The sequence below is a fragment of the Trichechus manatus genome, unplaced genomic scaffold (genome assembly GCF_000243295.1).
Source record: "Trichechus manatus latirostris isolate Lorelei unplaced genomic scaffold, TriManLat1.0 scaffold00172, whole genome shotgun sequence".
Classification (NCBI taxonomy): domain Eukaryota; kingdom Metazoa; phylum Chordata; class Mammalia; order Sirenia; family Trichechidae; genus Trichechus; species Trichechus manatus.
Window position 1 is genome coordinate 2,614,553 of NW_004444108.1, and position 13,592 is coordinate 2,628,144.

General features: G+C 35.4%; 1 protein-coding gene across 4 annotated transcripts in view; it reads right to left on the reverse strand.

Moving 5' to 3' along the window:
• Window positions 1–4,933: 4,933 nt before the first annotated feature.
• Window positions 4,934–13,592, reverse strand: part of BMP5 (bone morphogenetic protein 5) — a 152,099-nt gene continuing 143,440 nt past the window's right edge. The window contains exons 5-7 of one of the 4 annotated variants that reach the window (XM_004386823.2): window positions 11,722–11,798; window positions 10,286–10,396; window positions 6,656–6,900 (exon numbers count right to left, since the gene is read on the reverse strand). In XM_004386823.2, the coding sequence (XP_004386880.1) occupies window positions 6,751–6,900; window positions 10,286–10,396; window positions 11,722–11,798 (338 nt within the window). In that variant the 3' untranslated portion in view covers window positions 6,656–6,750. Of the gene's footprint in view, window positions 6,901–10,285; window positions 10,397–11,721; window positions 11,799–13,592 lie in introns of all 4 variants that reach the window. The other 3 variants (XM_023741113.1, XM_004386824.2, XM_023741114.1) reach the window with 3 other exon arrangements.

Consider the following 13,592-nt stretch of genomic DNA (forward strand, 5'->3'; position numbering starts at 1 on the left):
TGTTTAACTGATTGCATTTTATCACAATGCATTTGTTCCCTATAATGGTTTAGAACAGGGGTAAGCAAACTGTAGCCCATAAACCAAATCCCATCCACCACCTGTGTTTGCAAATAAAGTTTTATTGGACACGGTTACACTCATTCTTATATGTATTGTCTATGGCTGCTTTCACACAGCAGCAGCAGAGTTAAGTATTTGTAACAGAAACTATATAACTCACAAAGCCTAAAATATTTACTTTCCAGCCCTTTACAGAAAAAGTTTACCTACTTCTTGTTTTAAAATACATAGTATTTCTAATCTTTTGTTTTTGCACTTAAAGCTTTATCACACTTTCTAAATTAAACAAGTCTAATCATCATCATCAAGTAAAATGTAAAACTTATATTTCCAACTATTCACATTTCAGGATACATTCTACAGCTGTACTGTATTTTGACACTATTTTCACTCTATGTTTAACTCTATTTTAATTATGGTTTGCTTTTTTAACCAAAATTATTAGACATTGTTATTTACCTCCATTTTTCCATTTTCTTTCTCACCATTGTTGTGTATATTTCTTTGTAGGGTCAATTTTTCTTCTTCCTGAAGTACAACATTTAGCAGTGACTTTGCTAATGATGGTAGATTCTCTCAGTTTTCAGTCTTATTTGACTGAATATGTTCTTATTTTGACCTAATTTTTAAATTTAATTTTAAATATAAACTTTATTTTTAGAGCAATTTTAGGTTTACAGAAAAAGTATGCAATAAGTACAGAAAGTTCCCATATACCCTCTCTCCCCTCCTGCATAGCTTCTCTAATTATTAACATCTTGCATTCCTGTGGCACAAAAAACAAAACAAAAAAAAAAAAAACTGTTGCCATCAAGTCAATTCTGACTCATAGTGACCCTGCAGGACAGAGGAGAACTGCCCCATAGGGTTTCCAAGGAGCGGCTGATGGATTAGCACCACTGACCTTTCAAATTAGCAGTCAGATGCTTTAACCACTGCACCACCAGGACTCCTTTCCTGTGGTATGTTTGTTACAATTGATGAACCAATATTGATACGTTATTATTAACTAAGTCTATAGATTACAGTAAGGTTCACCCTTTGTGTTGTACAGTCCTATGATTTTGACAAATGCATATGATAGTTTCACTGCCCTAAAAGTGCTGTGCTCTACCTGTTCATCACACCCCCCTTCCCCTGAACCCTTGGCAACCGCTGATCTTTTTACTGTCTCTATAGTTTAACCTTTTCCAGAATGTCATATTGTTGGAACCATACAGCATGTAGCTTTATCAAACTGATTTCTGTCATTTAGCAATGTGCGTTTAAGGTTCCTCCATATCTTTTCATAGGTTGATATCCCCTTCTTTTTATCACTTAATAATAGTCCATTGTATACATGTACCACAGTTTGCTTATGCATTCACCTATTGAAGGACATCTTGGTTAGGGCCAACTTTTGGCAATTATAAATAAAGCTGCTATAAACATCTGTGGGCAGGTTTTTATGTAGACGTATGTTTTCGACTCATTTGAGTAAATTCCTAGACTGCAATTTCTGGATCATATGATAAACCTGTTTAACTTTTCAAGAGACTGCCAGACTGTCTTCCACAGTAGCTGTGCCATTTTTCTTTCCCAGCAGCAATGGATGAGAGTTCCTATTGTTCTAAATCCTCACCACCATTCTGTGTTGTCAATGTTTTTTTATGTTAGCCACTCTAATATGTGTGTAGTGATATCTCATTATTTTAATTTGCAGTTCCCTAATGACAAATGATGCTGAACATCTTCTCATATGCTTATTTTCTATCTATATCTCTAAAGACAAACAGATCAGTGGAACAGAACAGAGAGCCCATAAATGGAACCATACAAACATAGTCAAAAGATCTAAACATATATCTGATAAAGGACTTCTATCTAAAATATACAGTAAACAAAAGTCTTTGCCATCAAGTTGATTCCAACTTATGGTAACCTCATGTGTTACAGAATAGAACAGCTCCATAGAATTTTCTTGGCTCTGATTTTTATGGAAACGTTTCACCAGGGCTTTGTTCTACAAAGCTGCTGGGTAGGTTCAAACCACCAACCTTTAGGTTAGCAGCAGATTGCAAACCACTTACACCACCCAGGGACCTAAAATATACAAAGAGCTCCTAAATCTCCACAATAAGAAAATCAACACTCTATAGATCTGAATAGATACCTCACCAAGGAAGATATACAGATGGCAAATAAGCATAAAAAAAAATTGCCCTAATTTTTGAAAAGTACTTTTGCTGGATATAGAATTCTAAATGACCATTAGTTTTTTATTATCCATTTGAAGACAGTACTTAAATATTGACTGACTTCCAAGTTGAGAAGCCAGTTTTGAGAGGTCAGCTATTAGTCTAAAAATTGTCCCCAGTTGTCTGGAATACTGATGGATATTACAACTATATGTACTTTTAAGCTGTCTTTTCGATTTTCCATCTCTTTTTCTCTCTCAGTGCTGCCTTCTGGATAATTCCTTCAGATCTATCTTTTAGTTCGCTAATTTTCTCAACAGGGACATCTAGCTACTGTTTATCACATCTATTAAGTTTTAAATTTTAATTTATTTTTCCTTCCTGGAAGTTCTATTTGATTCATTTAAAGTTTTTTAATATTTACTCATATTTTTATTTTTTCTTTAAATATAAAATATATTTATTTTATATTCTATATTCAGTAATTCCAATAAACCGAGTCTTTACTGGTTTGGTTCTATCCTTTGTTTTTTCTATTGACTCTTATGGTACCTTGTCTGCATATTTGTTTATTGATTTTTTTTTTCTTATGAGCTTAGGTTCCTTGCGTATTGTTAGTGGGAGTTCTTTGAGGCCTGGGTTGAAGATACAGTCCTTCAGAGAGGATCTGCATTTGCTTCTATCAAGTGCTTTCTCAGCAGTGCCAATCAGATTAGGGATCACTTTAAATTATGTTCAGGCTGTGATTGCTCACATGAGTGCATGTGTTCCCGTAGACCCTGCACATAGGGGGATTTCTGGCTGTAAGTCCACGTGAAGGGTAGCCTCCCAGAGTGATATCTCCCCACCAAACTGTGAGCCAAGACAAACTTCCTTCAAATCTGACCCTTCCTTATCTCCTGCTTTATGCAAAAGTTTCTTATCTGAACCCCTGCCCTCCATGGGCCTAAGGCTTTGTAACCTGTCCTTTGAGTAAACCAAAAAACAAACAAACCCATTGCTGTTGAGTTGATTCTGACTCACAGCAACCCTATAGGACAGAGTAGAACTGCGCCACAGGGTTTCCAAGGAGCACCTGGTGGATTCCAGCTGCTGACCTTTGAGTATAGCCATTGAAACCACAGCTCCAGGCCACTAGGAATCAGATGTTCCTAGAGCAACAAATGAGTTCAGTATTCACTCACCTGGACTTAGACTCTGGATTTATTCCCTTCCTTTGAGAATTTGCCTTGGTATCTCACAATCTCAGCCATGCGTTAAAAATAAATTTTGCACGCATATATGTGTGCATGTGTGTGTGTGTGTGTGTGTGTGTGTGTGTGTGTGTGTGTGTGTGCCTGTATATGTGTTTTACTGAACAGAGTACCAGCATATATAGTTTAAGATATCTTACTGGTCTTTGGCTCAAATTAGAAAATTGTTCTCCTCACTGGGGCTTTGCTATAGGTATCTGTAAAGAAAAAAATAATTACAGTGCTGTTTTTTAGGTAGATTCTACTATATTTCACCATGTTGTAGGCACATGAACTGAAGTAAAACACGGCTTACATTCCACTAAACCTTCAGTTTAGATACTGTTTACAGACGAGCTGAGTCTTGCGGCTGTATGTACAGTGCTTTCATTCTCATAGCTTTATGTATAGTTTGCAGGATTTGAGGGTATATTGCATCTACCCATCCTCTCCTCATTGTGTACACACATTGACCTTCAGGGATGATTTTAGGCTAGCTGCCTATGTAATGTTGGAGCTAAGATGCAAAGGTTAAGGTATATGTCTAAAAATTTCTGAAATTTCTTTTTAGTTTTTAAAGGGTATATCTGATCTGGTTTCTCTTGTCTTTGAAATCCCCATCTTTCAAACAGCCTTTAACACACAAAGGATGTTGAAGTTATTTTTGTAGAAACTTTGCTCTTTTTTGAAATTGCCAAGTTGCACAGAGTGTCATTTTTCTACCTAAATAAATAAGAATAAATACTGGCATTGATTGTTACTTTTCATACTTTCTCTTCAATTCTGATCGTAACCAAACTTGATAAAACACAGATGTATACTTAGCAATGTATATACTTTATCTGCAAAGGCATCTTCATTTCTAACTTTTAGAAGGTTTAAGAAAAAAAAAAGTTTTTGTGAAAAGAAAACATAGAAAAGCAAGTAATCCGAAATGGAAATTGGATGATAGATTGAGAACTTGACTGAATGGTTATGAGATGGTTACTTGTGTTTCAGAATGAGGATTTCTTCTGTCTTGAATGGAACTGCAGCATAAGCTAATTATTCATTGTAAATGTCTTGGGAGATGATATTTGCCAGACTGTAAAGTAGCCAGTATACTCTGGCTGAGATTCGATGATGGTAATACAGGGGTTATAAAATGACAGTCTTTAGAGTTGAGGAAAAATTAATTTTAGATTTTCTTTCTGTTTTTCCCCTTATTTCTTTAGTTCAATGCAGACTATTCCTTTTATCTTTAGTTTTAAATAACATATATTTATGCTTTATGATATTCTATTTAAAAAATTAAGGCCACTTTACAAAGCAAAACAGAAAAATTAAAAACAAACACACCAACAAAAATGTCTGTTACAAAAGCTAGCCAGAAGAAAGTGGCTTGGTTCTGATTAAAATAGGCCAAGTTGATTTCTAGTAATAGCTTCATTATGATAGTTACTTGAGAATAATGTGAATGAGCATAAAGAATCATGTAATACAAACATTTTACATCTGAAAAATATTCTTAGAGTCCCAGTTTATGACGTTCTTACATTTTGCAATCCCTGTTAAATAAAGAGCCAAATCAAAAAGCAGAGCAGAAACTAGCATCATAAGTTTAATACATCTTCAAATATAGAAATATATTTAAACAGCACATTTAAAGAATAATATAATAAACTTCTGTTTCTTATTCTTACAATGGTACACCATTATTTCAAAAATATATTAATTAATGTACCCCCCAATATAGCTATTTGCAAAATTTCATTAAGATAAATTGTATTTTAAAACAACATTTCAACATACCTGAATTACAAACAAACCCACAAAGTTTTTAAATCTATTTCTGATATTTATTTTCCAAAAGATTTAAAAGAGTGATTAATAAATGGTGCTTTAGGAATATTTTTAGATGAACTGTAAATAGGCCTAACCATGGAGCCACCATAAATAGCAAGTTAGCAATATAAAGGTAATTCTTCAAAAAGTCGGTGTGTGTTAAAGAATGCCTTAGAAGGCATTCCAACAGAGAGAGAAAATAAATTAATTTCAGAGGGGAGAACGCACATGCGCACACACACACACAACAGAACCTTCCCGTTTGGAAATTTTTGTGCTTGGAGGAAGGTTTACAAAATCTGCTTACAAAATAAGGTTTTCATTGAGCTCATTCGCAAAGATATGAAAAATGGATTTCAGCTGTTCTTTTGAAATAGCAACTCTTTCAAATCCATTCTAGGATTTTTGGTAATTTCCTCCAGTTTAGTTTCTGTGCTTTTACCCCAAATAAAATCCCTTGCATGACATCAATCAGCAAATTTGGTTATAAAGGAGAACTAAAGAAAATGGCTCTGTCGACATTTTCTGCTCAGAATATTTTGCTCCTGTAGTGAGTTTTGTCTGTAGGGAGGGCTGTGCAGCCCATGTAAATGTTTCTTTATTTTGGACTAAGTTTTTAAATCTGAAAAGAAAAAAAATCTGCAGCAGTAGTGTTCTAGATAATAGGCAGACATGATTTATTTGAGGTAAGAAGGTTGTACTACAATTTTTTAGCGTTAACTTGGAGAGTTATGAACATAGGCTCTAGTCTGTCTCCACAGAATTCCTGAAGCTTTGAGCTCTTTGCAAAATCTACAATCCACAAGCCAAGAAGTAACATGCTCCTACAGTTACACCAATTCTGTTAAAGCAAACAGTTATAACAATTATGTGCAATCTTTCAGCTTCTATGTTCTGCCTACCGTTTATTTATTCAAATCCAGTTCAACATTTCATTTTATCTAACCAAGCAGAAATGCTAAAAGAAAAATTGTGTTTATCCAAGCATTTTTGTTTGGGTTGTTATTTTTTTTAAGTTTTATGTCTAAATAAATATCCTATCATAGTTTTCATTGGCACAACATAACCAGACATGTTAAATTTCCTGCAACAATATTAAACAGTGAAAGGAGTTCTAATTTCAGAAAAATATATAAAAATTGTATCAGAAAAAATGTTGAAATGGAATTGAATGGGACTCAGGACTCAGCATATCCCATTGAAAGTGAGACTGGGCAGTCTATTGTGTAACATTGTGACCTATAGAATAGATTTTATTGATAATGCAGCCACAAAGGAGAATATATACCTTTAAATAAATAAAAATGACTATATACATGATATTGTACATAGGAATAAAGATGAAATGAGCCAGAATCATTTTAGGAAATGTCCCTTTTTTCTGAAAGTACGCTTTTTATTGCAGTCATAAACTTTAATACAGATCTTTTTGTTATTACCATTATTATTTAATATTAGTGGCAGCCACATGAGCGCACTACCATATTTCTGTATTTTTTCAAAATGACATTAGAGCTGTCATCAAAGTATAACACAGAGATGGCGTTTAGTTTTGTTGGAGCGCAGCAAGGCTTTGGTACGTGGTCAGGAAACATCAGATGAACCTGGGAAAGAAAAAAATTTTTTTTAATTAAGAAATAACATAACCGTTTTATTTGCAGCTTTAAAGCAATATGCTTATTTTGCTATCACAATCAGATGACCTTCAGCTGAACACCTTTCTCCTATTAATGTTCAATGGCAGAAGAGAGGAGGGTTGGTCGTCAAGAAGGTATTCTTAAGCAGTAATGCCTAGGATCAACCCACAGTTCTAGTTATCTGTTTGGGCCTTGGGGAAAAAAAAATCCACCAACTAAGGAAAACTCCCTCTCTGGAATAGTCAGTGGAAATTTTCCTGGGGGAAAGATCAAGGGAACTAGCACTGAGTTGCTTTTGGGAGAAATGACTATTTCTATATGTTTTGTGAGAAATACAGAAGTTATAGTGCAAATCAATGAACACATACAGTTGGACTGTAGAAAGATTTGAATATAAGAATTATTTCTTAGAAGAATAATTAAGTAATAAATCATAAAAGTTAATGCCAACTGTTAATTTTCCATGGTAGAGGGATCATAAAAATCATAGCAAAATACACTCCAGATATAATCCAATAGTTACTCTAAATCAATGATTTCAACTCTTCTCCACAGAATTTGTTTACCAGATTGGCTGGAGATTAACATCCTTTGGCTTTCTTTCCCCCTTCCCACTCTCTAAACAAGTGCCAAAAATCAGGCTGTGCAAAAATCAGAAGCAAGGGGCATATGTATTTTCAAACTGAATATCCATCCCTCCAAAAAAAGTCTAAAAACATGGCCGTACATGAAAATGGAAAGGCCTCCGTAAGGGGTTTATACTCATTTTGATCAGACTGGCAGTCTGCCTGTGATTTGCAGTAATTGAGCAAGGAGCCAGAGCATAGTTCCCCCTCTTCCTACCCACCCATTTTGGCCCTTCCCCCAAAGGAGTTTATGGGAAGTCCCATCGATGAGTCTTAAGGGATCTACAAAAATCCAATACAGCCTCTTAGAGGTTTGGCTGCACAATGTTCTGGCTGAAATGATATAGGAGCACTGCATGTGGACAGAAACAGCAGGAAAAATGAGGTGATCTGACAGAAACGTGAAATTTCCTAGGACCTCACAAAACTAAAACTTGTATAGTTTCTACAAATTTCAAATGCGGCTGTGTCCCTCGTCAGCTTTATCTTCCATAACCCACACATATATGATTGACGACCCCATGTTTCAATGGCCTTGGCAACCTCACGAAGCAGACACTGAAAAAATGGATGGCTCTTGAATGGTTTCTCAAACATATTAGTCACAAACATGCTTTCCTTTAACAACAAACATGCCTGTCTTCTTGTTTCATGTCCTGCAGAGAACAAACGTACAATGCCAGGAAAAAAAACTTCCCATGTACTATGTTTGAGTTTTGCGATGACTTATGTCCTACATCCTGGGACAGTGATGCAGAGCAGGGTCTTGTTCCAAGTCCACGTCAGTTCTTTTTTTTAATGTTTGTTTCTCAACACTGTCTTCAAGACAACAGTCCTAAGAGCTGATAATATATAATTGCATATTTATAAGAAGGAGAAAAAGAAAGAAAAATGAGAGAAAGGGGGGAGTGTTTGCTTAGCCTGAGGAAAACATTGGTACGTTAGATACTTAACTAAGGCAACAAAGGCCTGCTTTCTGAGACTTTAAAATGACAATGAAGAGAAGCAAAGAACTTTCTGAGAAATTAAGTGGAATTTCTCTATGCCTGGCTGTTCTTCTGTGACCATATAGAAGGAGAATGATCACGGCTGTCTCTTCAAGGGATAAAACAACAACATTTCTCTCTATCTGATAGGCTTTCATGTCAACATGAATTCTCCACAGACAAGGATAGAAGGCTAAGCTTCTTAGAGATTATTTTTTCAGTGGAAGTTTGAATACAACACACCTTTCCTTGCAGAACATACTTGTTCCCCTTCCCCAGAAATACTATTCCATATCAAGAAGTACTTATATTTACAGATAGAAAAAAATGAAGGCATACCTAATCTTGAAAATCCCCCAGGAATTTGCTCTATAAATAGTATATGGCACTAAAGTAGGCAAACTCATTGGCCAAGAATCAATCCAAAGAAGATTTACAAACTACTACTTTTCTAAATATGTATTTGCCTTTAGCCTTCTGTTTCCTGTTACCACAAAGTTATCACCAAAGTTTTTGACAACACTCATGCTCTAGTTTGCCAGAGATGTGCATTTTTAGTGTCTAGCTAGTCTGTAGTACTAATCCTTACCTTAGCAAGTCAGTCAAGATGCCAGTAAAACATAATGTCATCCAAGGATTTGATCTGTCAGTTTATTTATACCATTCCTTATTCATAAGGAAACTGGGATACTCCTTCCATTCGCTTTAAATTTTAAATTAATTATAAAAAAATAGCCTTCTGGAGTCAAATCCTCAAAAATTCTGATATCTATTCTATTTTAGGGAGTGGGGTCCTAAACAAGCCTTACCCACAAAGGTAATATTTTTCTAAAATCCACTGTTCCTACTGCCATCCATCAAAAACCCCACTCCCATAATTAAGTCTTGATTCTAAAATAATGAGTTCTCTCTCTTCCCTCCTAAACGCATATAATTAAAATTTTCATATTAACTCAAACACTAGTATGGAATTATATCACACAGTTTCCTGCTCCTTCTAGAAGCCTCTCAGTCTTCCAGCATTGTTCCTCTGCCACATCAATAAGTCATGTGCCATAAGGAACATTAGACTCTTAAGAGGTTTCATGAGTTCATTAGATATAGTGTGACCATTTAGAGACCATGAAGTCAACATTTCATCATTTTGTCACAGAAATAAGTCTAGGTTATTAGAGATTCAATCACTGCTAAATTCTTGAGTGTGGAAGGGAAAAAATGAAGAGTGAGTTTCACCCTAAAGATTATAAAAATAAAAAATAAAAAAAGAATCAATAAATAGAAACACGCCTTACACTTATATTCCACATGGAAGAGTTTTCACAATACCAAAGTATATTATTGAACATTCTTAAGTAATTAGAGTAAAAGCCCTCAGATGAAATTCAGTACAGCTATTATTCAATGTTTTTGTAATGGTTACTAATGAATTATTAGGTCAGAACAAGCCCCTGGGAACCTGTGCGATTAGTCATATCGCAGAGTGAAGAAATCAGTGCAGACTGACCACTTCATGTGATTACTCCAATTTTCCTAGCTGAATCCTTCCCCTATTCTGGAATCAGAATTAGTTGTTAAACCCGCCAGCAATTCCTGACTATTGTCACTTTGGCTCTAAGAAGTAACAAAGAAGTTTGAGAAGAGAAGATAATGCATTGATAATTTTAAATGGATATTTTCTTTGAAAACAACTTCGCATTGTGCTTGGATAAACCATTTCAATCCTACAAAAACAAAGCATACCAGAGTCTGAACTATGGCATGATTGGTGGCATTCATATGGGCATTGAGTGGAAAAGAACATTCTCCATCACAGTAAAACGCAGCATATCCTTCTGGTGCTATAATCCAGTCCTAAAATGTACAAAAAACAAGAAAAAAATAGTATCACCAAAATAAAAATAAAGAAAAATAATTCTTAAAGAATATACAAGTATATTTCATCTGAATAGGTGTCCCTTCTTGACCCAACAATTATTCTAATAGGATAGCTCTCCATTTAATTTAATTTTTAAGCTGAAGTTTACAACAAAAGTATAAATATTTTACATGAAATTGTCCTCTGTAATTTCTCCCGGGAGGTTGCTATGTAAGATATTCTTATTATGTATTAATCCATGTATTCATGAATAAAGCCATAATCATGAAATAGCATTCAAAATATTGTTTAAACAGGAAATGATGAACTCTGGAAAGTTCAAGTGAACCAGAAAGGAAAAGAAGAATAAACTTAATTGAGATAATTCTCATTACTTTTTAATAACCCATTCCTGGTTTTAGAAGTCTGACAACCTCCTAAGTCTTTAATATTTATTCCACATGCTGTTTTTATTTCCATTCCTGAATTAACTTTATAGTCTCTTTAGAAGAAATGGAGCAAATTTCTGAAAATTGTACATAAAAAATTTTAGGAAGCTAAAGAATTGGCAGATGGAATGATTGCTCTGGTTTTGTTTTGGTTTTGGTTTGTTTTTCCAGAGAAGCACAAGTTGGTACAAAACGGACTATCCACATTGAAGGTTTACCATAAAATTTGAAAATGTTTATATTTTAATATCACATCCCAATAAAATGTCATTTTCTGAGAATACACTGTAATGAGATCTATGAAGTAATCTGAAAACTTAAATTTAACTCTTACTCCGTAGAGCCCTTAAAAATTATTTTGGTTAAATCCTCCTCTTCACCTGTTTGTGAAGCATATCTAAAAGAGAGCAGTAAGCTTTTCAAATGCAAGACTTTTTTAAATTTTATTTTCCTGTAGATTTACTCCATGGCAGAGACATTACAGTTGATGGTTCTATTTCTTAGAGTCTGATAGCTTGGGACTCTAAGGAGGCAAGTGGAACTGCTTATGTTAATCTGAACAAATCTTCTGTTTGCATGAAAATTAAAAACTGGGGATATTTATACAACACACTTTTTTTTTCACTTCACAAATATCATGAGGTTATATTTGTTCTTCAGCAGAAGTTGTTTTTATTTTAAAACCTATTAATTATGTTTTGATAGTAAAAGGATAATAAAAGAAGAAAAATTATGTAGATAATCCATATACGGAAAAGTCATGTCAAAAATAATTGGTTATTATATTATAAAAATTACTGACAAAGATTATGAGTTACTAAGCACTTATGATAAAGCAGAAAAGAGGCACCTAAGTTGACGAATGTTCTTACCTGCCATCCCAGATCCCGGAAACTCACATAGAGTTCATGCTTCTTACAGGCTTGTTTTTGTTCACTTGTATTATAATCTGAAGACAAAAATCACATTTTAAACAAATGGCAGCTTATCCAGTATATTAATATTTCTTTTGTGGGATTACTGATAAGAAAGATGGTATTTCTGAAGTTAAAAAATAAAAGTTGGAATCTTAAAGCTAGAGCAACTTACTATGTGACCTTCTGGAAGGTCAGTTGTCCTGAGTTTCTTCTTTTATACAATGTAGATAATACCTTTTACTTTGTGAGGTTCTGAGGAGGATCTAGTTAGACCACCTATGCAAGTGCATAGCCTGGTGCTTGCCATGTACTAGCTACTCAATGAATGCTCATTCATTATTTCATTCATACTATAAACCCAACCTAATGCCATCGAGTTGATTCCCACTCATAGTGACCCTATAGGACAGAGTAGAACTGTCCCATAGGGTTTCCAAGACTGTAAATCTTTTTTTTTTTTTTTTTACTGTACTTTACATGAAAGTTTACAGAACAAACTAGCTTCTCATTAAAGAATTTGTACACATATTGTTTTGTGACATTGGTTGTCAACGCCACGACATATCAACACTCTCCCCTTCTCTACCTTGGGTTCCCTATCACCAGCTGTCATGGATTGAATTGCGTCCCCCAAAAAATATGCATAGCAACTTGGCTAGGTCATGATTCCCAGTATTGTATGATTGTGTAATCTGGTGTGATTTCCTTATGTGTTGTAAACTCTATCACTATGATGAGGTTATATGTGATCTCCCTATGTGTTGTAAATTCTATCACTGTGATGAGGTTATGCTGATGAGGTTTACAAGATTAGATAGTGTCTTAATCCAATCTCTTTTGAGATATAAATGAGAGAAGTGAGCAGAGACACATGGGAGCCTCGTACCATCAAGAAAGCAGTGCCGGGAGCAAAGCGCGTCCTTTGGACCTGAGGTTCCTGCGCAGAGAAGCTCCCAGACCAAGGAAAGACTGATGCATTACAAGGACCTTTCTCCAGAGTCAACAGAGAAACAAAGCCTTCTCCTGGAGCTGATGCCCTGAATTTGGACTTGTAGCCTACTGGACTGTGAGAGAATAAAATTCTCTTTGTTAAAGCCTTCCACTTGTGGTATTTCTGTTAGAGCAGCACTAGATGACTAAGACACCAGCTTTCCTGTCCCTTCCTGCCTTCTCATCCTTGCCCCTGGGCTGGTGTGCCCAATTAGTCTTGTTTTGTTTTACGGGCCTATCTAATTTTTGGCTGAATGATGAACCTCAGGAGTGACTCCAGTACCGAGCTAAAAAGGTGTCCAGGGGCCATACTCTTGTGTTTCTTCAGTCTCTGGCAGACCAGTAAAGCCTGTTTTTGTGTGTGTGTATGAGTTAGAATTTTGTTCTACATTTTTCTCCAGCTCTGTCCAGGACCCTGTATTGTGATCCCTGTCAGAGCAGTCAGTGGTGGTAGCCGGACACCATCTAGTTGTGCTGGACTCAGTCTGGTGGAAGCTGTAGTACTTGTGGTCCATCAGTCATTTGCACTAATCTTTCCCTCGTGTCTTTGGTTTTCTTCCTTCTCCCTTGTTCCAGATAGGGTGAGACCAGTGGAGTATCTTAGATGGCCACTCACAAGCTTTTAAGACCCCAGATGCTACTCATCAATGTAGAATGTAGACATTTTTTTTTATAAACTATGTTATGCCAATTGAGCTAGATGTTCCCGGAGACCATGAAGACTGTAAATCTTTACAGAAGCGGACTGCCACATCTTTCTCCCACAGAGCAGCTGGTGGGTTCAAACGACTGACCTCTCAGTTAGCAGCCAAATACCTAACCACTGCACCACCAGG